Source organism: Cyprinodon variegatus, unplaced genomic scaffold, assembly GCF_000732505.1.
Source record: "Cyprinodon variegatus isolate N-32 unplaced genomic scaffold, C_variegatus-1.0 Scaffold1386, whole genome shotgun sequence".
In the NCBI taxonomy this organism is placed as follows: Eukaryota; Metazoa; Chordata; class Actinopteri; order Cyprinodontiformes; family Cyprinodontidae; genus Cyprinodon; species Cyprinodon variegatus.
The window spans coordinates 20,044-41,900 of record NW_015151839.1 but is presented as its reverse complement, the minus strand read 5'-3'; the positions used below and the strand labels follow the sequence as shown (position 1 = coordinate 41,900).

Sequence of the window (21,857 nt, the reverse complement as noted above, 5' to 3'; positions counted from 1 at the left end):
TTAGTAGAACTATGCTTCACAATAAAAGTCTCGTCTTTATTTTGAAATTCTTAAGGTAAAAAAAACATTTGCTCTTGTTCAATAATAATAATTATTATTATTTTATGCACATGCGATCCTATCTTCATTTTAAGCTTTTCTAACAACTTTTATTCTTAATCGCATCTGTGGGAAACTTTAATAGAATCGGGGGAACCGGAGCAAACCTGGCAACACAAGCGCGGGAAAAATCCTAAACAACAAACGGCACTTCCGGTTTGACTAGAACAGCCTGTCAAGCTATACAGAGATTTTATAAAAACAGCAATGGTTACCCGAAGGATTATGTTATGAATTAAAATCGATGACAGGTATCGTGCCATTAAAAAAAAAAGAACTTTAATTATGCATAACTTTAAATGAGAGCAGGAGCATCGCAGCGGTTCTAACTTTAGATCCGATCAGTCCTTTAAATGAACCCTGTGGCTGAAATGACTTTCTGGATGTGAATGTTGTCAGCATGGATCGCTACAACGAGCTGAAACTACAGCTGAAGAGCTGGGAACAGGAGTTCCTGAAGCAGCACCAGAGGAAACCCACTAAGGTGATTGTAAACAAAGAGAAAATCTCCAACCCTCTGCGTGTTTTCCTTTAATTCTTGATATAAATCGAGTTTATCTTTGTCTTTTTCTAGGAGGACATCGATCGAGCTCCAGAGGAGACCAGGAGTGGGTGTAACTCATATCCTTGCAGCATGAAAATATGATTGTTCTTCTTGATGCACATAAAACAAGCTGTCCTCCTTTCTTTGCAGGGCTGTATAAGGAGTATAGGAGTTTAAAACAAGTTAAAGGAATTAGCAGCAACGATGCATCCAGTGACCAAAGACAAGCTGCAGCCACAGCAGAGACCAACCCAACCAATAAGGTGCATTAGAAAGCCTGTTACTGTAGATGTGTGAACACATCCCTACCTTTGCAGCTTAAATGTAATTTAAATGCTTGGAAAAATACTCCTACCTTTCGATAAATGTTGTATAATTAAGCCACAAACTTCAAGGTATTTTACTTGAAATGTATACTGAAGACAAACTGAGAGCAATGTATGATTACACATAAATATAACAGAAGTGTTCCCACAGCATAATGCTTCCATCACTATGTTTCTGTGTAGAGGTAGAGTGTTGAGCAGGATATATATTGTTAGATTTCCACTGAAATAGTTTTCTGTATTTAGGCCAAAAACCTGGTTTGGCTCCTCTTGTTTGCTGTGTTCTGTGCTTTGAACAGAACAAGTTCTGCACAAGTTCATTTCATCGTTTCTTCTTCTTGTGAGGTTTTATGGCGGTTGGCAAGCTAGTTAGGAAACAAGGAAACAGGAAACAACACTCACCCCCAGAAAAAAAATAATATTTTCCCAACTCTTTAACTTAACCCAACATAATAAATACTTAATCACATTCGTCCTCATAATTTCTAATTTATCTTTGAGTTGTCGTCACTCTGCCAGTTTCTGATGGTCCTTTTGGTTTCCCCATCATGCTTTCAACCATTTCCCAATTTAAATCTCTAACTTCAAGATACTTTTCTGCAGCTTTCACTATAATTTTGATTTTTTTTCGGTTTATCTTGTCGTCTGTGCACTACAATTGATCACTTCTACCATGAAAAGAACAAAATCTTTCTTTTTTACAATCAATGAATCTTCTTCCATTTTGGGACACTGCTCCAGAGGTTTTGAACTTTTCATTTACTGAACTGTTGGTTTGGGTTTTTCTGACTGGGACTGGATCCTTTTTGCAGCTTCAGCATAAGTTATTCCAAACTCAAATTTCATTTTTTTAATTTCCTCAGACCTTTTGCTCACTTCACAGCCGCAATATGCAGCAGTATGTTCTCCACCACAGTTAGAGCATTTGATTTTAACTTCTTTCCGTCATTTTCTATATTCATTCTCTCCAGCACACCTTCCATTTCACTGTATTCCTTTGCGAACTGCTGCTATATGTCCAAATTTCTGTCATATGAAGCATCTCAGAGGCAGAGGAAATGTTTACATTGTAGCTCATGTAAACAGTGAAAACTTTGCTGGGTAACTGCTCTTCTTTAAATTTGATCAACACAGATAAGCTGTCACACCTCTCTCCATGTCTTGTTGTTTTTAACCGTTGCACTTCTTTTACTTTTTCACCACTTATGTTTTCTAGAATCTTTTTTTCAGTTATTTTTAGAGGTACTCCTCCTGCTAATCTTTTTGTTCTCCACCAAGCTGCACTGAGCTCTCTTCCCCTCAATCTTGTTAATCCATATTGCTTTGCCCTGTTGAGCGCTGTCTCTGCAGTTGATTAACAGGTCTCCATTATACAGTATTCTGGCACTTTCTGACTTCTCCTACAAGTTTATTTATCGATTTTGTTAACTAAACTGGATTCCAATCTGCAAAAGAGTCTGCCTGATTAACTAGTTTGAATATGACTTTGTAATCATTTTGTTTTCCTGTGAAATGTATAGGTTGTTCATCACTTGACTGTTCTGAACTGGACTCCCCTTCAATTGATCTCTGCTTTTTCCTCTTTTTCGACTCTACTCTCTTCCAATCTTCTCTTTTTTCACTATAACCTTCTTCCATCCCACAAGAATTGCTTCCTGTTTCCTTCACGACCCAGGACATTTCTCCACAAGCGACTTAGAAACACGCGCCATGCACCAACTCGCTTCCCGATAGCTTTGCTTGCGCATTCCATCATCAGAAGGACTTTTCCCCTCATCATTGTTTAAAGTGGTAGAGACACTTTAGCTAGACACTAACTTGCTGAATATCATATTTCTTATTTAGTCTTTTTCCATCCTATAAAGAGTTTTCTATCATTTCCCACTTCTTAATCGTTTTTTGTCTTTGTTTTGATCCAGGAATTGGACTGTTGGGGAGCACATCTGAATCGCAAAGCAATGCCGGTGTCTGCTCCAAGACTGTCATCCCGGGAGAGGGACGACCTCATGACTTCTTCGCAGTATTATGGTTTGAAGCTTAAAAACAACCTCGCTGCACTCAGTAAGGTGGGAATCACAAAAAAGGCTAATGCTCATTAAAAAAAAAGAAGAAAATATGTTATTCATGTGCTTATTTTCTCTCATGTCTGTAGGAGAAACCCGTTTCTCTGAAGAAGCCCCACCGAACTGGTCGAGTTCCTCTGAATTCCTTGAAAGATGATCAAGAATCACAAAATAAAAACCTCTCTACTGTTTCTGCCTCAGCTGAAGAACAGGAAGAGGAACTTCTCATGCCAAGGTGTTTAACAAACAACTGTCAGCAGTTTAACTACCCCTACCTCAAAAGGTTTTTTATATTGCAAAATTAGCCACTGTAAAGATATCTGCTATAAATTAACTTTATAAGTTAATATTAGTTAAACTTCCCTAGCTAAACTCGATATCTCATACTTTAACCACTATTTTATTTAAACATTTTATTCTTCCTGTTTATTTCATCTAGAGGGATGAAGCCATTCCTGGGGTCAGCGACCCCTAAAAGCCTTCATGCAGCGGAGCCTGAAGAGCACTTTAAACCCTTTAAACCTGAATCGGAACAGGGTGATGCTGTTAACGGCTGCAGTGACAGTAGCTCTGTTAGTTCCCATCACTGTACCAGTAATAGTTCTCAGCTTCAGGGCGTTAAAACTTCTCTTCCAGCCAGATCCTCCCCTCTGTTATCATCTTTATCCCCTCAATGTCTCATTGAAAGCACAGGAAAGGAAAATAAAGGTACAGTAGATAAAGTGGAGGATCCAAACTCAGGAAGCCCAACTAAAAAGGTTGACCCTGAAGTTCCAGGTGGTCTTAAACGGAGCCCACCTTTACTTGCTCAAGGGGGTCTAGTTAAACGGCCCTCTCTTGCCAACAGGCTGAGCTTCTTGGACCGAAATTGGTTGGAAAGGTGTCAGGTGTTCGGAGAGATGGAAGCTGAGGAGATCCCTGGAGGAGGAAACCGGGAAATGAGAGAGAAGGAGATACAGGAAAAGGAAGTAAGAGAAGAAAAAGCTAAACGAGATTTGGAGGGTAATCGGAGACAATCTGTGGACTTGGGAGAAGAAGAAAAGTCAGCTAATGCTTTGAGGGATAACCCGAACCCTGCAACAGACTGTGCTTTACGAGGCGCTGGGGAAAAAAAAGGAACTGGCAACATAGAGAGAGGACAGGCATCGCCCCTTCCACGAGACCATAACGATAAGGATGGTCTGAAATCAGAAGGTGCAAAGAAGAGGGGGCGAAAGAGGCAGAGGGAGGGGGATGACACGGTTGGATCTGTCACAGTAGATGGAGCCAAAAAGAAGCGAAGGAACAACAAAAAGAGCGAGGAGAGCTCAGCTGTAAGTCCTGATCCAGCCGATGGAGGGGAAGGGAAGAAAAAGAAAACAAAACGAAAAGATATCGCAGAAAGGGAAAAGAAGGAAGCAACACAGGAAGCAAAGAAGGTGCGGTGTGATTTTGATTTATAAGCCACTTCCCTGCTAATCTACTTTCTTTTTTAACTTAATTGAATCTGTTTAATCTCTTCTCAGGCTCCTCAGGAAAACCTTTTAGGGGAACTTCAGGAGGAATTTAGAACTAAGACTTTTAAGACTCAGCCAGTCAAAGCCAGGTAGGTGAACAGACACTCCTAGTGGACAACAAGGCTCACTAAAGTATTTACACCCTTTAAGCGTTTAGCGTTCTTCCACCTTCCTTCCACAATTTTATTGGGATTCTATGTAGCAGATTGAAATCAAACTTGGACAAAACTACGAATTGGGAGGAAAATACTTGTTTTTCCAGTTTTAAAGAAAAAAAATCGTAAGGTGTGGCATGAATGAAGTATTTGCTGATTCGTTTTCATATAACAGCTTAACTCAGACTGAGAGTTCCTGCCTAAACCAGGTCCTGGACCATGGTGTTGATTATGTTGGGGTTTGGCTATATCTACATAGAATATATGAATTACACATTTGGTAAAAGGGATTTTTTTTTTATTATTTTAAAAAAACAATATCATGGTCTTAAATTGTAAACTGTCTTATATTTCTTTTAGCAGCATGTCATCCTTTTCATTTCCTTTAACTATAAAACGTATGTTTCATTTATTATAAAGTCTTAATAGAAATGGGTTTTACCTGATGTATAATTCTGAAACCAGTCATTTTTGAACCTGTAGATACTTTTATTTTTGTAGCTGTAGACGTAAAAACTGCTCTTTGAATTTAGAAGTTTACTGACATCTGGTTTAAACCAGCCATATATAAGTTTTCTGTATTTTTAGACCGATTGTTTGACCAAAGTTATCCTATTTTCACTCCTCTATAAAGGTTAGATTTCTGATGTGAACAAGTGATCAATGAATATCAGCATCAGATTATATGTGGGGGGTGTCAGAGTAAAGGAGTAACAGAGATACATGCCAACATTTTCTGATTCTAACGGCAGAAAAAACAATCAGATTAGTCTTGATTAATCGATTATTCAAATAATCTAATGAGTAATTTAGTAATTGATTAATCATTTCCTGGATTATAGAGACTCTAAAACATGCCTTTAGCTGACAGAACAACCCACTTAGAGCAGCAGTTATACCAAAATAAAATTAAAAAAAAGCTTAGATAAACATATTGCATTTAAGATTTAAAAAATATTTAAAATTTCCTTAAAAAAATCTTCAAGGAACCTTTTGCTATCCTGTTATTAATCGAATAAAATAATTAACAGATTGATGGACTAGCAAAAATGATCATTAGCTGCAGCCCTAAATCTGACAAATACTTCAAAATAAAACCCTTTAAGTTTGTGGTTTGTATCGTGACAAAAATGCACGACCTAATGTGGTGTGAGTGCTTTTTTTTTTTTCCAAGTATCATCTGACCTCCGTCTCCAGCTTTCTCTGATAGTTGTTGCTATTTTAACAGAGGAACGAAAGGTGCAGAGGGGAACTTTGTGAAGATAAACCTAAAGACGAAATCTCACGTGAAAGGATATGCTTTACGAGGAGTTGCTTTACGCAAACAGGTAGGAATTCTCTGTTTGTAAATGCATTTGTCATCATGTGTATTAAATAAATATTATTACACGTTGATACGTCTTATGGTTAACAGCTGATCACATGTACACAACAAACCTCAGACTCATTGGCTCCCCTGATAAAGCACAAATGTAAATGAAGCTTTTACTGCAGTTCCACAATGTTGAAATCTGAAATGTAAAATATTTCACAAATAAATGGTAGTTCTTATAAATAAAAAATATATAATTTTAGTTATTTTTTGTCCAATGGTAGGAACTTTTATTTTATTTTATCACTGCTTCATCATTTAACTGGTAACCATCAGGTCCTCTACATCCAAATAAAGGATTTAATTTTAATTTCACACTTTAACATTTGCACTAATCATAGGAAATGTGCAGCTGTGTAGGATGACCTAAAATCGTGAAAAATGTCCTCCGCCAAGGTAGTTATGATCTTAGGAAGGTTTGTCCGTCTGTGTAAGGACAGATTTGTAACTGATTTTTTTTTTTTTTTTTTTTTATCTGAAGTGTCCCTCATTCAAAGAAACAATCCATTAATTTTTGGTGATGATCCAGATCATAATATGCATACAGGTTTTTTTTTTTTTATATATATATATTCTCTAACATTGTGAGATGGGGATATTTGGCAGAACACGCAGTTCTCCACTAAACCAGAGGGTGGCAGCAGTGACTATTGATAGCCTCAGCATCAGACTCAAAAAGTCTGGAGGTATTTTACTGAAGATAAAACACAAAAAAAAGGAGAACGTTGTTGGTTTGTTAGCAGGATCAATTGAATAATTATTAACGAGTTTAATGGACATTTTTTTTAATCAGAGGTGTTCCTCCCGCCAAGGAACAGTTCATTTAAATTTTGGTAATGATCCAGATCATGTCTGAGTTTTAGCTATAGGTGTGAGTCACAATTTTGGGCAAAATTTGCTGCTTGGATGAGGTCTGCTCTCTCCAAGGGATTTTCTAGTGATGTTTAATAAAAAAAAAAAAAATACTATTTACAAGCAAAACTCTAACTTTAACTAAAAGTAGAGATGTAAACAGCTTATTGTGTTTGTTGTCAGCAGTAGGGCTGAGCGTTTTTGCTTAAAGTGAAAATTTCGATTATTTTGATCCAACATTGTAATTTTATTTTGATTGTCCTTTGCACTAACTACACACTTGTACATTTTCCACTCCAGGGTTTTAGTTTTTTCATGAGCTTGAAAGCCTGCTTGTTCAGAGTCCATTTTAGCAGGACAATACCGTAACCTTTGAGAGAAAAAATATGGAGTTATATTTGGGTTTTTATTAAATTACAGAAAAAAAAAGTGATCTGAAAAGGTGAAATAATTCTCATGTTTCATCCTGAGACTCATGAGAGAAAATATATAGTCATTTACCGGTAATAAATAAAAGTCCTCTAACATGTTTATTATACTTTCAGAATTGTTTTCCCCCTTTCAGATTGCTTTGTCCTGAATTTAATGTAAGCACAAACGCGACTCTATGAAAAAGTGCTTAATTCTACTTGCATGCATGAATCTGACTGCCAGCAGCAACTCTCTTCCCATCTTTGTTGTTTTAATCCCACTTTATGCATTTTAACGCCACTAAAAGTGCTGGATTGAGAAATGTACTTACTCTTTTTGAATTTAATGTGACATAAATTCAGTCTTTTCCTATTTCAGATAGCATTTTGTTAGATTGCATTTATATTTTATAGTGAATGAATAGCCCAGCCTCAGCGAGCAGTGCTGGTTATAAAGTCTGAACAGCAGCAAGGAGGAAATATATGTGGCAACATTCTGTATTGCTTCTAGAGTGCAGCAGTTTTTTCACTGAAGTAGCTCTGCAGCATCTTCATGGAGTTCCAGTTCCTTCCCAAATTACCTGCATTTTGTCCTAGGCACATCCCAGAGCGCACCTTCCTGATCAGCTTTAGAGCGGTAGAGAGGCTGCTACTTTAACAACTAAACCATAAACTTGACTGTAACAGTCATAGCAGCAACTGACTTAGAACACATGGTAGCTAGAAGGATGATTTTATCTGGTTGTTCTTGAGAAAAAAAGTAAAACAGAGTTTTTGTTTTTTTTATGTCACCATTACCAAAAAGTAAACGTTCTGGGTTTGATAAATGGTTTGACCGAATAGTATTGGGGTTCATCTTTCTGCAAAAAAACAAACAAAAAAACGTCCAGTTGTACGTCCTTTATACTAAACCACCATGTGATTTACTATAAAGGCAAACATGGTTTTCTGTCTCATAAATCCTCCCTGCTCTGTTCCAGCTTTACATGCAGAAGTTTCAGCTGAAAGGGGAGCGATTTGGTGGAGGTGCTGGATATTTTGGCCGAGGACGGAGGGGCGGATTCAGAGGGTCGCTGAGTCGGCAGGGGGACACCTGTTACAAGTGTGGAGGGACCGGACACTGGGCTCTGGACTGCAAAGGACGAGGTGATGCAGGATAAAATGTTTTGGTGTACTTTTTTTTATTAGTAGACATGAATGATGTGTCCTGCACTGCAGAGAAGATGGCAGCTTTATTTTTAAAAACAAATGCAAAATAAAGATAGAATAGGGTAGGTTCCTATTGCTAAATTTTTTTTTTTTGTAATCCCTTCCTTCCTTCCTTCCTTCCTTCCTTCCTCTCGTGAAAAACCATGAGAGGGAACTTAGATCTAATATAACTGCTGCCTGAGATTTAGGCTTAACTCGGTTCAGCATTTCTTTTTGTAGTCCCCCCACCACCTGTTTCTGAGGATCCTCCTGCAGAGGAGGAACCATTTGAACTGCCCACCCTGGAAGAGGTTGCCAGGGCAACAGGAACGCTCAAACCTCAGCCTTTGGGTACGTTTGTTAAATTATGTTTCTGTTTTGTATCAACGTCTGAAAAATCCTGAAAAGTTCACATTTTGTCCCAATTTTTTTTTTTCTTCAAGTTGGGAATAAGCCAAAGAGTTTGAATTTTTATTTTGTAACATTATTCAATAGTTTTTCGTCATAGTGATGGATGTCTGGATTCCTACCCAAATAAGGCTTTTAAAATTGTGTTTTAGATTAAAGGCCATTCTTCCATGTGGTCTTTATTAGGTCATCCTTCTTTATGTTCTTCCAGCAGCAACACCGTGTGTTAAAGCTGAACAACACCAAGAGGAAAGTGGAGTGGACAGTGGGCAGACAGATGAGATGTTGCTTAACGTAATTCGCCCTGATTATGAGCGGCCTGCTCCACCACCACCAATGGAACCTCTTTATCCCCTCACAGAAGACGGGACAGTCCAGGGTAAACCCCGTAATTAGCATTCAGAAAATAGATATAAATGAGGCTTTGAATTAAAATTGACATTTTTTCTGCCTGGTGATGTTTTGTTCAGAAACCCCTGCTGAAGTCTATGCAGCTCTGAGAGAACTTGGCTATCAGTCCTTCAGACCAGGACAGGAGAAGGCCATAATGAGGATCCTGACAGGTAGCCATAGCCCCAAAAACTCCTGCATGCCTAGTTATGAACTTTCTCCTCATGCTTGCCTCTTCATCCTCAGGGCTGTCCACCCTGGTGGTGCTGTCCACTGGAATGGGTAAATCACTGTGCTATCAGCTGCCTGCTTACCTGTATGCACAACGATCCAAATGCATCACTCTGGTCATTTCACCTCTAGTTTCTCTAATGGACGATCAGGTAATTAGAGTAGCAATTAGACATGCCGTCTCACACATTGGGGCAGCTGTTACTTTTTTGTTTCTTTGCAGCTGTCGGGCCTGCCCACCAAGCTGAAGGCTGCCTGCATCCACTCTAATATGACCATGAAACAAAGAGAAGCTGCTGTAGAAAAGGTGACACAACAAAACGCTAACAGTAGCTTTCTGTAGATCATTACAACTATATTATAGATCTTTTGTAAAAAAAAAAAACTAAATGGGATATTTTGGGAACTGTAAAGCTAACTCTCTATCATTTGATCTGGTTTTTCTCTCCAGGTGAAGTCTGGCCAGGTTTGCTTGCTGCTTCTGTCTCCAGAGGCTTTGGTCGGAGGAGGAGGTTCAGGTTCGGGATGCCTGCCCTCTGCTCAGGAGCTCCCTCCTGTGGCGTTTGCCTGTATTGACGAGGCTCACTGTGTGTCAGAGTGGTCACACAACTTCAGACCCTGCTACTTGAGGCTTTGTAAGGTGTGGTAGTATAATATAATGCAGCCGTGATTTTTATCTGTTTTTTCCTTTGTGGCTGGCCTTGAAGGAGGTTTTAGATTAAAAATAAGGAGTTAAAGTTGCCACCTGATTCGCTTTGTAAGCAGTGGTATCCAGAGATTTTTGTTAGCAGGTGCTAAAGGGGGCAAAGCATTGAACTGATGGTCTTATCAATTATCCTTATATTTTATATATATATATTTATATTTCTTAATGCACACTGATGCAAACAAAAACAGAGGTGAGCTCACTATTAAATCTGCAATAGTAGAAGAATAAGGTGGATAATGAACATGTGATGTTCTGCTATTGAGTTAAAACATGTAACATGTAAACACATATATAGTTTAGTATATAAACGATTAAAATCAATTACCAGAATGGATTCAATGTATTTTGTTTCCCCAGATCTGGGAAAACAAAATACATTGAATCCATTCTGAATTAACTTGCAACATTTGGTGAAGTATATGCAAGATTTTCAACAAGGAAATTAATAATAAATGTAGAATTACTTATAATTGAGTATTTAAATGATATCCCCTGAAGGATATTTGCTTAAATTTTTGTTGTATTTTGTTGGCTGATAAAAAATAGGGGGAAAAACTGACCAAAGATAAATATCTTATTAGGGCAAAATGAAAGTAGCAGTAATTTATAGAAATCATCAATTGAATAAAGAAGCTCAAATTTGACCAATTTAGCATATATATTTATCCTGGAAAATATCTGCAGTGATTGCACCAGAGGACTGTTCTCTCCACATGATATTTCTAAGTTAAACAGGCGTTAAAAAAATCCTTTGTGTATATTATGATGGAGACAGACATAGAAATACAAAGACTCATATGAAATAACGGCAAAAAAAAAAATACATATTAATAGATTTAAAGTGATTTAATGACCTTTGCAATAAAGTAAATGGGGCTAGACAGTCGCACAACAGGATGTTTTGACACTTTAAATGGTTGAAACAAATAACAAAATAATGTTTTCTCAAAAAAATCACAGTGAATTTGTCTATGGAAGAGGTGCTACTTATATTGTATATGATACATTTAAAATGTTTTTCTTAATATGCAATTCATTTCTTAATTGCTTCTGATTATATTTGTGAGGAAAATGTCAAAATAACCACTTATTGAAGAATGTGAACTTTGAAGTACTAATATAAAGTTTTCATTGTTTACCATAGTACTTTTCCAGGGGGACTGATAGCCCCTCACTGCTTGTGAGTTAAGGGTTGGGTAACTGTTTTAAATAACTTTAAACTACTTTTATTTAGCCCGTTAGCCTGCTCAAATCTGGACTTTATTCCAGACAAATTGGACACTTACTCAAATGCAATTTGTAGACTCAGACTTTTTAATTCTGCTGGTGGAAAAACAAAGGAGGTTCAACTGAGTCACATTCCTTAAACTGGAACTGATCTAGGCTAAGAAACCAGGTTCCAAAAATAAAATAACTGTCCACATCATGAATAACGAGCCGATATTTACTTTCACTACAAGCTTAACATTAATGATGAAGCCATTAATTATGAAGCAGACAGGCTTAGAAGTTACAGAGCATAGAGCTGGATTAAAATATTCTGGATTACCAATAAAAAAAACTAAGTTGATAGGTTGATATTAATATGTGAAGGAGATAAACACGAATTTCTATAAATATGTTACGGTTCAGGGCAAGTGTATTTTAAAATCTTTAAAGCGCATTAGTTTTCATGCTTTGATTAATTGACAGGAGCAGCTTTCTGTCTGGTGTTATGCAGTAATAAAACTACATACTGATAACTTAATGTTTTCCTACATTTTCCTGAGAATTTTAAAGGTCTGTAGATCTATGCTGATCCACACCTAAAAAAGAATTGTTTTCCAGTTTGGTTAAGACCTTTGAATAAATGCATTCATGTTTAAAGTTGAAGTTGCTAAGGCGATAATAATTGTCTGACATGTTGAGCAGCTTTGAAAATGAACCCCGGAAAAAACTTTTTGAGCCAAACTGTTTGTTTGTAGGTCCTCAGGGAGCGCCTTGGAGTGAAGTGTTTGCTGGGACTCACAGCTACAGCCACTCTGTCCACTGCTCTGGACATTGCTCAGCATTTGGACATCAGCGATAAAGACGGGATAGCTGTGAGGTCTGCAGCTGTACCGCCCAACCTGAATCTGTCCGTGTCCATGGATAGGGAGAAAGATCAGGTCTGATGGGGTGCTGACCCTTCTCATAAAGCAGTCATTTGCTCTTATCTGGAAAAAAGTTATTTTTTTACTATCTATTATCTGCTTAATGTTTTTTTTGTTTTTTCAGGCTTTAGTGTGTTTGTTGAAAGGAGATCGTTTTGGCTGCTTGGACTCCATCATAGTCTACTGCACCAGGCGAGAGGAGACCGTCCGGGTGGCTGCACTGCTGAGGACCTGCCTGCAAGGGGTGGCATTGAAAGAAAATACCCAGATAAGCAGCAACCAGATACAGAACAACCCGGTTGGACAGAAAAAGAAGGAACTGGGTAGGAGTTTCACGTCTTTCAGAAGACTAAATATCATTTTGTTAAGAAGCAAATCTTTAACTACATTTATGATTATGTAAGAAGTTGATTTTTTCTTTTGACATTCAGCTCGGAAGAAGATCCGCAAACCCCTAAAATGGCAGGCAGAGGCGTACCATGCCGGCCTGTCGGGGTCCGAGCGTCGCCGTGTCCAGAACAACTTCATGTGTGGGGAGCTCAGAATCGTAGTGGCCACTGTAGCGTTCGGCATGGGGCTGGACAAATCCGACGTTCGTGGTATCATCCACTACAACATGCCAAAGGTGGGACGTTTAATAAAAAAGATTTTTATCCAACCTTTAAAATTTGTCAAATATTTATTCTTTATTTTCATTTTATTAATGTGATTTTATTTATTTTTTATTTTTTTCCCCCAGAGCTTTGAGAGCTACGTTCAGGAAATCGGGAGAGCTGGTAGGGATGGAGAACCAGCTCACTGTCATTTATTCCTGGATCCTGAGGTGAGACCTCAACTGTTTAGATATGAAGCCTAACTTGATTGTTAGCTGCTCCTAATTAGGAGCTAATTTACAGGGAATAAGTATATTTTGATAACGGTAGTTTCTTAACTTGTATATATTCCTCTGGTTTTCTTTTTATTGTTTTTAGGCTAAAATTTAGTTAAATATTTAGACTATCAAATTATGATAATACCACAGTTTCATGTTGTTAACACAAGAAATTGGAAACACTACTATTGCAACCTTTTCAGACCAGTATTACTATGTTTACCACCTTTTATAAATGAAAATAAGGCAGTCCATCCCTCTTTTTATTATATTGCGGATGCTATATAAGGTAATATCAAACAATTAGTCAATTTAAATCTACTGTATAATCCGCCACACATAAAGGGGGTCTAACTCCCCATTCTATGATATCTGAATGTGTTTCCTTACAATATAAAATAAAATATGCAAGAAAGATAGGAACACAAAAAAAATATATCTGTATGCTTGTGTGGGGGGTTGGTTTGTTTAAGCTACAACTGGGGCCAGTGTATTGTCAAATATCCCCCATTTTAGGGACCAAAGGTCTAAAAAGATCCAAATGGGGACATTCAACGGGTTCCTTAATGGTAAAGTTTTCTTCTTTGAGTTGGGGTTAGGGTTAGGTATAGGTTGGTAATAGTTAGAGTTTGGGTCTGGGTTTGGCCATATGATTTGAATTAGGGCTGGGCGATTTATTATTTTTTTTTTACGTATCACAAAATCGTTTTTCATTGTAGGCGATATCGATATATATTACGATGTAAATATTTGTCAAGCTTAAATGTTCCGTAGCTCATTAGTGAAATGTGAAATCAAGTCAAATTGTTTGATTAAAATATTTATGTTTTTTCTGCTAAACATAACAGGTGTACTGAAGGAACATGCATAAAAAACACGGACAATGAACTTGGTACACAAACTAGGAATAAAAAGGAAATTCTCAGACTCTCTCCTGATATAGATTTTTTTTTTCAAATAGTTTGTTTTTAAATAATAGGAAATAAAACAGAATAATAATAATGTTCTTGTGTAAAATCAGTGCATATTAAAGCAGCTTTCAAAGACAACATAAAAAAATGCTACCATCTTTTATTGTGAGGCAATAAACAAGGGAAAATTTAAATGTAATCACAGGGGAACAAACTAAATGGGCATATAAGCAATTTCAACAATATCAAATAAAAATGCTAGGAAAAAAGAAGATTCTCACTCTCTGATATTGTTTCTTTTAAACGCCACCTTCTGGATTAATGCGTATAGTAATCATAAAAGCATTGTTTATATTATACGCCCCACTTACAGTTTGACGGTCTGTGTGGGATTTCAGGGTGGGGACCTTCAAGAGCTCCGTCGCCACATCTACGCAGACACTGTGGATTACTACATCATCAAAAAGCTGGTGCAGAGAGTGTTTCCCGCCTGTAAATGTAAGAAGATACAGCAGAAACAGCAGGAGCTCTGGAAGGTGAGCATTTTTATTATTCTGCCTGCAGTCGTCGCTGTTACTTCATAGTTTCATATGTTGTAAAGAATGTGTCTGTGTCCGCAGGAGGTGGAAGACACTGATTTGTTGGAGATGATGGATGTCTGTGATCCGGATGCCCAGGAAAAACCAACAGAAGAAAAGCAAGAATCTATTCACTTGGAGGTAATTTAAAGGGGAAATTCTCTTCATTTTCTTTCTTTCAAGGTTTTTTTGTTGTTATTGCAGTCCTTCTTTCAAACATCATAACTAATTCTATGACTACTCTACAGCCTGGAAAAGAGAAATTTTATTTAAGCATTTTACAGGTATGGGTTAGTATCAAAAAAGTAATGTCTGTTTATGTCTTTATCTGTCTTCAGTGCATAACTGGATTATAGGGACTCTAAAACATGCCTTTAGCTGAAAGAGCAACCCACTTAGAGCAGTAATTATACAAAGTTTGTATAAAAAAAAAAATATATATATGTAAACATTTTGCATTTAATATTGTCTGTTAATATGCTTTATCCAGAACTCCTCAAGGGAAAGTTTGAGTTTCACCTGGTTAAATTTTCTAAAAAGTCTTTGGCTATCCAATTATTAATTGATTAATCAAAAAGATTTACAAAATAATTGTTAGTTGCAGCCCTAATTAAAACAATGATTTACATTTTTTTTGGAGGATTGTTTAGGACCGTTACCTTTAAAGAGCTTCTGTGATTTAAGTAGTATCAAATTACAACAATTGCTTATTTTTGCTTTAAGGTGTCTGACCTCGATTCAGCTGCACAGATTCCTGTGCACAGTGGGGAGGGAAACGGAAGACAAGAGCAGGGCGAGTCAGAAGAAGGAAAAGACAAGGAAGCAGATGGGCATAGTGAGCAGAAAGAGGACAGCTGGGATTGGCCTGAGGAGCGGGTGTGCCATACCCACGAGAGAGCCATTCCCATCCAGGAAACCGTTGAGGCTCTAGACATCACAGAAGAAGGTTGGTGGAAACACAAGCTCCAGCTGTTATACCCCTTTAATTAAAGCAAGCAACATCAGCATAGAGGTGGATTCACATTACTTTGCTCTTTACCTCGATTTAGATTATAAAGGCGGCTTTATCCAACAAACAAGCTCCTAAAAGTGTTTCTATAGAGGTGGAAAAGGCCTTAATAATTTTATTCCTTTAGGTATTGAAACCCTTCTCTGCTACCTGGAGCTGCATCCGCAGCGATTTGTTGAGCTTCTCCACCCAACTCTGTCTGCCTGTAAAGTCAGGTGCTACGATGGACCAAGGCAACTCCAAAAAATCACCAAAATGTGAGCGATGCGAGCGCGTTTGTTAGTTTATGATTTAAGTCTGGGAAGTAGAATTAATAAGATTTGAATTTTGATTTCCATGTTTGAGTCAAACAATTACAAACACATGATAACCTAGAAAATTAGCTTGCTGTGTGCAGGAATCTCAGATTCCCACAGATTTTCTGTTGGTGGGATGTGGTGTAAAAAATGTTTTACACAATCTTTCCAGTTATATTTAAAAAGAGACGTTTTATGGGGCGCCGTCACTTTAAATCCATATTTTTTTTAGAAAAAAACACTTGACTGAGGAAGTGAAACCTAAATGCTCTGTTGATGAGTTTTTAATCATGATCCTACAGTTGTCCTCCGGTTGCCGTGGTGTTGGCCAGACAACGAATGAGAGGCGAGCGGGTGGAGAGTTTGGATCAAGTGGAGTTTGATGTTGTCGAGGTAGCAGACACTATGGGATGGCAGCTTCCCATGGTGAAAAGAGGACTCAGACAGCTGCAGTGGAGCACAGAGAGAGGTCTGTTTGACTATATTTGTGAAATGAAGAAGCTAAAGGCGTCTTGAGATGCTGTTTCTTCTGAGCTTGGTAGATTTCCTTGACGTCCCCCTAATGTCACTTTGTTTTTCCTCAAAACAAAGTTCCTCGTCTTTTTTGCAAAGTCTTTGAAATAGGTCTTTGTTCATCTTTCAGGAGGTGGAAGAAGCGGCATCCATGTTGAATTCTCTTCCCCGTCGTTTTACTTCCGATCTTTTGGAGACCTGAGTGACGAAGAGATGGACAGAGTTTGTCAGTTCCTTTATAACCGAGTGCAGGATCAGGAAAGAACACAGCTGTATCAGCTCACAGCCTGCTTTAAGGCCTTCAAGAGGTATATGGCAATCAGTACTATAAATTTTATTTATAGGCACCTAATTAGGACTCTCAGGCAGCAGGCAACAATTAAAATATTTAGCTACCGTTTGTGGAAAACAGCAGGTACAAGCACAAAGCACAAATCGTTTTGAAAGTCAAAACAATCCAAGGAAAACAAGAGAAAATAAACTGTAAAAAATTTTTTTTAGAGCTTTTTAGAAGTAAGTAGCTTATTTGATTCATGAGAAAAGTCTCAGAAATTACCTTTGAAACCCTCGGTAATCAGACCAGCAGGTAAACCATCCAAAGTGTAACGGTTTAGGATGGGCTTTAAAGTAGAAAATAGATGGGTGAAACGCAGATGTGGAGCACAATAAGAAAAATATATGTCACATTTCTTATAAAACTAGCCTAAAGGTTGAAGGTTACAGAAACACAGAAAGGGGCCTAAAACTAAGCCTTGAGGGACACCACTTACCATTATGATCTTTTTAACTAACTTTAAATATATTTTTTTTATTTTTGGTCTTTGACCTTGTTGTTCCTTGCTAGTTCTTTTTAAGAAACTAGGCATTTATCCCTAGTTTAAGCAGAAATTATTTAAAAGAAAGTATTTTAAATAGTTTTATATCAAGCAAATGTGAGTTAATTTAGCACTCCTTTTAGAGTCCTTTTGTTGTTAACTTTTATTTTGTCCCCCCCATCCCCAAGTGTTGCCTTCCAGAGTGCTATGTCCTGTGTCAACGACTTGGATGAGAGTCGCAGTCTGCAGCTGAAAAACCTTCTCTCTGAGTACTTTGACCGGCGTCGAGACAGAGAGCATGCACTGCAGCCAGTGGACCTGGAGGAGCCCGACAAATACAGGGTGAAACAATCTCTCCAGGAAAGTCTGTAGCTTTAATCTGCCAGTTTCACTTATATGTGTGCCTTTATTACAGCTGTTGGACTGGGAGAACCAGATCAGAGCAGACATCAGAAGTTTCCTCGGCAACAGAAGTGATGAGAGGTTTTCTGGCAGAGCTGTTGCAAGAATCTTGCATGGCATAGGTGAGGATTTATATACACATCAGATTAAATAACCTGTTCTTCTATTATGTAAGATATGTTTATCTCACAACATTTTTAGATGAACCCTTGGAGCTTAAAAATGTTATTTGCCAGATTTCAAAACATACATGTTTTTTTTTTTTTTTCCTGAGGTTAAATGCTGAAGTCCATGTAAGCTGCATATTTTAGCTGTTCTCTTGGCCTTATTAAACACAATAAGTTTAACCTTTTGACCACTAGAGGTCTTCAGAGATCCATCATACAAATAGATTGGCTTGTTTTTGTTTTTTTTAACAGGTCAGTTTGTCCCATGATGAAGCCTTGATTTAGAGCAATAATCAACAAAGTAGAAAAATAGTTTTCATCTAAATTTAGTATCTCACCATCGTATTTTATTTTATTTTTTCATTTCAGTCATGCCTGCTATATCATTATTTTTTAACCTCAGCTTTAGTTGATAATTATTTTCTGGTCCTCTATATTTTCCAAGGGAAAAAATATGTTTACTCAAATATTGTTTTTTTTTTTTTTTTTTTGCAACTACAGTGAAAACATTTTAGCTCAAAAATATATTTCTTCCCCAAAACCTTCTCTCTGAAAAATTTGTAATAACATTTGATCTTGATTCAGGATTTTTCTCAAAATGTGTCAATGTCCTTTGCTCCTATTGGCCAGTCTCAACACAATTGAAAGCTGAGGGGTAAAAAAAATGTATTCTCCCCAATATATTTAGTTTACGTTTAAAATACTTTCCCTCTTTCAGATTGCTTTTTTTTTCATGAATTGAACAAAAACAGAAAAAATAAATCCATAATTTGTCTTTCAGGCAGTCCTTGTTATCCTGCCCAAATATATGGTAAAGATCGCCGTTACTGGAGGAAATACATCCAATTTGACTTCAACCAGCTCATCAGGCTGGCTACCCAGGAGATACTTCACTTCAAGTGATTGCTCTCGTCTGTAATAACATTTTTTTGCAGGTCTCTTTACATGCATTTGTGCACATATTTTATGTGTAACAGTTATTTAAAATGTAGCATGTTTTTGTCCCTTTTCTTTTTCTGTCAACATTTATTTAATAAAAATATTTTCCTAGTTACTTTTGTGAAATTTATTTACATACTGTCTAATGTTTAATCATAGAATGAAAACATGATGGCCTCTCAAAGTTTTCTAAAAGGCCACATAGACCAAAGCAAACAACCCTTAGGTTTGCATTAAGTCTTTCATCTCTAACAAAACGGCTTTGACTCATTTCAGGAATTTTCAGAAATAACAGGATGTTTCCTAGTTGCACCTAACCGAATAAATACACCAGATAACTGAGAAAGATTTGGATAATAAGGAAATATTTATGATGTATCAAATAAACACCAGAAAAAATGTTTTGCAGGAAATTATTATGGCTGTTTTAGTTTACATTGTATTTATTCTTTTTAATTTCAAATATATATAAACAAATTTGATGACTTATGGATAACAAGCAAATGTTTTTTTCAAGCAGAGGTATTTATGGGGTGACAGAAAATTTGCTTACTGGTTAATGTATAATTTGAAAAGTTTATTTTTTGTAACGTTTTTGTTTGAGACAAGCCTTCTCCCTCTGGGAAGGAATGCAACTAGGTACGGCTCAATTACAAGTTAGATAACAAAATAAATGAGCTCAATGCTGTGATTAGCTTAATTAATAACCAGACTGAAAGCAGAGCTGGCAGATAGACATTTGTTGCCTGTTCCATTTGTTTTGTGTGAAGATAAAGAGAAAAGAGTTCAGATTAAAAACTTGTAGTGATGATTTCTAGTTTTTCAGCTCCAGCTTTGCTACATTACATCACACTGGGAACAAGGGCAGATTATTTTATCAGATTATTTTTTAGTTTTTCTTATTTCATCAGTTATAGAAGGGCTTCATATAACAATATATTTTTAGCTTCTTTGATTTGAAAACAACGCAGTATTTGTTGCTCATTCCTCGGCCACCACAGAGGCTCCCTGCAGACTTCGCAGCCCTTCTCCTTCTCTGGTAATTTCCCTATTCACTCGCTAAAACACATTTATGCAAATTTGGATGATCCTAACTCAAAAAATAAAAAAAATACAATGTAAAGAAAAATAACTTTTCTAAGAGACTGATAATTGCTCTGAGGAATTTAATAAAGTTTATGGAAGAGAAGGTCAAGTTCACCCTCTTGACTCTGCTGTGGAAAAAAAAGGACAGTAACAAACTTTTACAATGTCAAATTAGAGGGATGTCCAAAGTACGGCGCTCTGAGTGATTTTTGTTCCGCTGCCAACTGCAATTTAAGATTGGTACAATTTTTTTCCCAACGGCAAAGGCAGATGAAAAAAAAAAAAAAGGATTTGGGTGCATTTATTCTTTAAACTTGGCAGAAAAAACAAATATCTTCCACGATAGAAGGACTATGTCCTATTCCTGTTGATGAGTATAGAGAAAGACATCTAGGTCAATAAAAGAAAACTGAAGTCCCGTAAAAAAATATGTGTGTTTCTGTCAGCAGAAGACTCCTCTTACCCAGATGCACCACAGGACATCATTCCTACCTGTGGTCATCAATCTATACCAATTGTGTATCAATTATTAACCATCACAATTGGTCTTTCCTTTTGGTTTAGTTTTTTATGCTTGATTAATTTTTTAAGCACCACCATGCCAGGCCAGCATTTCCCCATTGTTCACACATGCCTCAGAGAAAGTAATGCTGAACTGTAAAGAGTCATAAGGAAAGCAATGAGTTGGCATCAAATCTTTTATGATCTTAATGAATAATATTTCTAAAATCAAACTTGCCTTCAGTAGATCTATTTAGACAATATCTTGTCACGTTTTTCTAAATTCAAGCAATCTTGGCTCATAAAATTACTTACAAAACTTCAAATTTTCTTCACTAATGAACATTTGTACAATACAAAATGCCATTTCTGTAAACGTCCTGAGGCTTCTAATGAAACAGCTATTAAAGATAATTAAAACATTTGCCAAGTGTATTACCACAATTAAAATATTTATTTTAGGGTGTGTGATAATGACTGATCAGATTTTATTAGTGAGGTTTATTGTGAAACGATTACACTATGAACCATATACAGCATGAATAGAGTTCAGTGCATAAATAATATAATCAAATATCTGTGCAATAATATTTGCTCCTTTTTTCATCAGCAAAAATCCCTCAAGTTAAAATAGTTTAAAGCAGTTTTTCTTCCATTTATACTTTTTCCCCCAGCTTTTTTATTGTCATTACACTATCACAAGTACAGAGCAACAAACTCAGAACCTCTGGATTCCAAGCGCAATGCCCTAACCACTAGGACGCCCCTCCCCCTATACATCCTTTGCTTTTCAAAATCAATATAACCTCCATCACAAAAAAACATATTTTTATGTTAAAAAGTCACTTAACCACAGGATATCTATTCTATATCTTTTCCCCCATCTTTTACGTGGCTGAAAACAATATTCCAACTGTAGGTGTAGAGAGAGGAAAAAAAAAAGCTGTGTGTCTGCTTTAAGATAATTAGTTTTGGTCCTAAAAAAGCATGTTAAGCAATAGGCTTTTCATTTGATTTAATATGTGGTAAATATTGCAGATGATACAGGTCTTAGCTATTTATTTGTTTTCCCTTTGCATTTATGGAATACTTTCCGTTTTGGTATAAAGGCTACTCAAGTACTATTTATATCAGACAGACCATAATATAAATTTATGCACATATTCCTTTTGTTTCAAAAAACTAAACAAAGAAAATTATGAATAGAAATAAAAAATATATCGTGAAAAAAAGAATTAAGCAAAAGAAACCCTCCTCAAAATACATTTTTGACATAAAACAACCATTTCTTAAAGCTACAGTGTGTAATATTCAGCGACATCTAACGTCCAGACTGCAGACCGCAGCAACATGAACATCTCCCCCCCACCGCTTCTCCCCCCCAACAGTACGGC

General features: G+C 36.8%; 1 protein-coding gene across 2 annotated transcripts; it reads left to right on the top strand.

Annotated features, from left to right (window-relative positions):
* Positions 1–252: 252 nt before the first annotated feature.
* Positions 253–18,989, top strand: recql4 (RecQ helicase-like 4). Of its 2 annotated transcripts, none has more exons than XM_015402703.1 (28): positions 253–583; positions 674–707; positions 794–906; positions 2,889–3,035; positions 3,122–3,267; positions 3,472–4,450; positions 4,538–4,617; positions 5,912–6,011; positions 8,298–8,463; positions 8,746–8,856; positions 9,128–9,292; positions 9,384–9,476; positions 9,550–9,686; positions 9,758–9,841; positions 9,986–10,174; positions 12,208–12,390; positions 12,500–12,698; positions 12,807–13,000; positions 13,115–13,198; positions 14,556–14,693; positions 14,778–14,876; positions 15,459–15,681; positions 15,872–16,001; positions 16,343–16,509; positions 16,684–16,861; positions 17,557–17,710; positions 17,784–17,892; positions 18,719–18,989. In XM_015402703.1, the coding sequence occupies exons 1-28, from the start codon at positions 500–502 to the stop codon at positions 18,838–18,840; spliced, it is 4,608 nt and encodes a 1,535-aa protein (XP_015258189.1). In that variant the 5' UTR covers positions 253–499; the 3' UTR covers positions 18,841–18,989. The 2 variants fall into 2 exon arrangements, with proteins under 2 accessions (XP_015258189.1, XP_015258188.1); XM_015402702.1 differs by having other exon boundaries at positions 9,125–9,292; positions 18,719–18,987.
* The last annotated feature ends 2,868 nt before the right edge of the window (positions 18,990–21,857 follow it).

Excerpts from the sequence above, each read along its gene's own strand:
- recql4 (XM_015402702.1), top strand. The coding sequence starts at position 500 with ATGGATCGCTACAACGAGCTGAAACTACAGCTGAAGAGCTGGGAACAG. Across the intron at positions 907-2,888 it reads AGACCAACCCAACCAATAAG|GAATTGGACTGTTGGGGAGC; the intron begins GTGCATTAGAAA and ends GTTTTGATCCAG. Across the intron at positions 3,036-3,121 it reads ACCTCGCTGCACTCAGTAAG|GAGAAACCCGTTTCTCTGAA; the intron begins GTGGGAATCACA and ends TCATGTCTGTAG.